The 3799-nt window shown below is 53.1% G+C and overlaps 1 protein-coding gene across 1 annotated transcript; it reads left to right on the forward strand.

The window, feature by feature from the left end:
* Nucleotides 1-2088: 2088 nt before the first annotated feature.
* On the forward strand, nucleotides 2089-3051 carry LOC135993655 (olfactory receptor 14A16-like). Its single transcript, XM_065643665.1, has one exon. The coding sequence runs from the start codon at nucleotides 2089-2091 to the stop codon at nucleotides 3049-3051; it is 963 nt and encodes a 320-aa protein (XP_065499737.1).
* The last annotated feature ends 748 nt before the right edge of the window (nucleotides 3052-3799 follow it).

The following is a 3799-nucleotide window of genomic DNA, read 5'->3' on the forward strand; positions in this document are numbered from 1 at the left end:
GTAGGGACTCTGCCGCCTGCCAGGGTCAGCGCTCAGCCTGCCTGGAGAGATCCCAACAACACTGAGGGGAGAAGCTGTGGAGGGAAGGAGCAATCCCCGGCAGGGCAGGGTCCTTCTGCTGCTGGGTTCTTCGTGGGTCAGGGCTCCTCAGAGCTCCAGCTCACTGCAGACTGCTTCCAATAGGAGGCTTGAAGGAGAAGATCTGTACAGGTATTACTATAAGGATAAGGAGCTTTTCTGAGTGTCTCCTTTCAGTTTCCTATTCCAAGACTCGGAGAGTGTGGGGATAGAGAAAAGGATAAATGCAAAAAGAGCTCTTAAGTTTTAACAAGTCACTCAGACTCCTGAACTGCAACTCTGAGTGATCGGTATATGTGTCAGAAGCCTCATAATATCCCTTCAGCCACTCATCTGCCTATGGACAGCAGCAGCATCACACCTGCTGAACCCGTCAGCCTTAGTCTGACCTGTCCTTTTCCCCAGTCTGCAAACAGGAAGATGCCCCCAGGCAGTGCCCTGTGAACAGGCAGGTTTCTGTAGGGCCAGGATGAGGGTACAGAGGATGGGATGGAGTCAGTGAGCACTGACAGGGAAAAGACATGGACAGGGAAACACCTCCCAGCGGGAGAATCTCCAGGCAGCAGGGCAATGATCAGAAATGAGAGGAAACTAAACCCGGAATTGTTGTGGGAGGGAGAACACAGAAAACCCCGTATGATCCCCCGCAGTGCAGATCCCTCCTCTGAGCAGCCTCCTCGCCTCCTCTCCCACCCACCAAAGCCTCTGCGCTCAGGGCAGCCCGGGGGCTCCAAGGCATGAACCAGCTCCTGTGCAGCCAGAGCTCCAGTTCCCTCTGCAGAGCACAGGGGCTGAGAGCAGCTGCCCAGCAAAGTTGGTGTGTGGGAGGTGGCTGCACAGTTGGGGAAGGGTGACGCTGTCTGAGTGCCTGGCTGCCTCTGCCCTGGCCTCTCTCACACCCACCCTCACCGCATTTTCCTTCTTGCTCCACTGCTCTGGGTCACTGCTGTTGTGATCTTGTTCTTGCTGTCAGGTTCTCTGGGGATGGGAGTTTCAGCTGCAGAGTCACAGCCTGACCTTGTGGGTCCTTTCCTGCAGGTGTGTCCATGGGAACACGTGTCCCAGGTTTCTTCTGACCTGTGGGGCTGTGGGCAATGCAGTCTGTGGGGCTGGGGAATCAGCTGATTCCCCCTTAATCAAATGCTATCATTAGGACACTTGGATAGCTCCTGTGGGTTTCCTTAGAAGCTCTGAACGACCCTTCAGGATGCAAACCATTCCTACAGCATCTGTGTGATATCTGAAGGCTCCAAGGAGAAGCACAGAGATGCTGTGACAGACAAAATGCTGTTGGGTTTGTGAAATGTGTCAAGTGTGTCCTGAGCTAAACAGGCTGAGACCTTAGGAGAGGGTGAGACGTGTTGTGGTCTGAGGTGGATCCCTCTGCTCTCAGCAGTGCCTGGTGGCTTTTCAGGGTAACATAGCAGTGTGATCAGCCTCCATCTCAGAAAGGTGCCAGCTCAGAAAGGTGCCAGCCCAGGGCAGCTGGAGGAAGACAGAGGGACAGACCAGCTGCCCTCTCTCTGCACTGACCCACAGGCATCCTCTGGTCTCGCAGGACTCACTCTGTTCTCCCTGAGTGCAGCAGAAATGCTGAAGGTTTCTGACACCCAACAACACTCCCCAGAGTGGGACGGCAGAAGGAGCTGTAGAAACGCCAAACCTCTCAAACTCAGTTTCTCAGGCCTGGGGATACAGATGCTGACAGTCCCTTGTGCACCAGGAGCGGTTCCATCTGACAAAGCTGAACCCCAGGACTGGCCCCTGCCCCACCCAATCACACAGGGTCAGGCTGACTCCTCAAGTGCCCCTGGGCAGAGACCCTGCTCTTCACTGCACACTCATCAAGCACTGACGAGGGCTCCAGCCAGGACGTTTTCTTCGAAAAAGAAAAGAGTCTCTTTGTGGGAGGGTCTGTGGGAAATGGCTTTGGTCTTGCTTAAAGAACTCTCCCATAACTTGTCACTGTTTTTTGCTCCTGAAACAGTGCCCCATGCCTATCGGCAGCAAATGTCCAACAGCAGCTCCATCACCCAGTTCCTCCTCCTGGCGTTCACAGACACACGGGAGCTGCAGCTCTTGCACTTCTGGCTCTTCCTGGGCATCTACCTGGCTGCCCTCCTGGGCAACGGCCTCATCATCACCACCATAGCCTGTGACCAGCACCTCCACACCCCCATGTACTTCTTCCTCCTCAACCTCGCCCTCCTCGACCTGGGCTCTATCTCCACCACTGTATCCAAATCCATGGCCAATTCCCTCTTGGACGCCAGGGCCATCTCATATGTAGGATGTGCTGCACAGATGTTTTTGTTTCTCTTTTTCATTTCAGCAGAGTATTTTCTTCTCACAATCATGTCCTACGACCGCTACATTGCCATCTGCAAACCCCTGCACTACGGGACCCTCCTGGGCAGCAGAGCTTGTGTCCACATGGCAGCAGCTGCCTGGGCCAGTGGGTTTCTCAATGCTCTGCTGCACACGGCCAATACATTTTCACTGCCACTGTGCAAGGGCAATGCCCTGGACCAGTTCTTCTGTGAAATCCCCCAGATCCTCAAATTCTCCTGCTTGGACACCTACCTCAGGGAATTTGGGCTTATTCTAGTTAGTGCCTGTTTAGTTTTTACGTGTTTTGTGTTCATCGTCGTGTCCTATGTGCACATCTTGAGGGCCGTGCTGAGGATCCCCTCTGAGCAGGGACGGCACAAAGCCTTTTCCACGTGCCTCCCTCACCTGGCCGTGGTCTCCCTGTTTGTCAGCACCATCTTTTTTGCCCACCTGAAACCCCCCTCCATCTCCTCCCCATCCCTGGTCCTGGCGATGTCCTTCCTGTACTCAGTGGTGCCTCCAGCAGTGAACCCCCTCCTCTACAGCATGAAGAACCAGGAGGTCAAGGATGCCCTGTGGAAACTAATGGCTGGATTCTTGTCAAAAGCAATAATCTGCCCCTGTTCTGCACATCACCTCTGATATAACTCCTGAACGGTCCAGCTGCTCTTTTGTATGTTTTGAGAGTTGTTCATGTTGTATTGGAGTTGGAGGGAGGCTTGTTTGGTTTTGCTTCTTTTTAACTATGATAATATTGCTCAGAAAGAAATGTCATTATTAAGCCCACTTCTAGTTCTCTGTCTACCTTTATAGTTTGATTCATGGAGAGTGTAAATGAGAAGCCATGCTCTCTGTCTATCTGAACAAAATAAACGACCCTGTAGTGAATTGTTTGTCTGACATCCTTCCTCTGAGACCTTTGTGAAGCTGAAGGCAAAGTGTCTGTGAGCAGAGGCAGACAGAAGAAATCCCAGCACAGCAATTCTGCCCATGAAAACCAGAGCTTGGCCTTCCAGAGCTGTTCTCATTCCACTCCACACTCTCCTTCTGATCCCTTGTGTTGCTGCAAGGCCTGAGTGCTCTGGCAGCTTGGTCACCATCCTGCTGTGTGTCAGTCCTGTGAGCGCAGGAAGGGACAGGCAATGGGCACTTGTGTGACAGAGCTGGCCTCACAACAGCCTTTCCAGAAAGAAAGGTGACCTCCTATGGGCAGGTCCTGAAGGTTTAGGTCTTCTTTCAAAGCTTCTCTCAATAACATGCCCACAAAAGTGGCCACAGATGCAAACACCAGGGTACAGCTGAACAGTGTGTGTGTACAGGGCTGGGCACACAGCAGTGTCCTCTCACAGCCAGGCCTCCTGCCAGAGACCTGCAGGACCAGCAGAGAAGG

This window comes from Caloenas nicobarica, chromosome 12 (assembly GCF_036013445.1).
Source record: "Caloenas nicobarica isolate bCalNic1 chromosome 12, bCalNic1.hap1, whole genome shotgun sequence".
Classification (NCBI taxonomy): domain Eukaryota; kingdom Metazoa; phylum Chordata; class Aves; order Columbiformes; family Columbidae; genus Caloenas; species Caloenas nicobarica.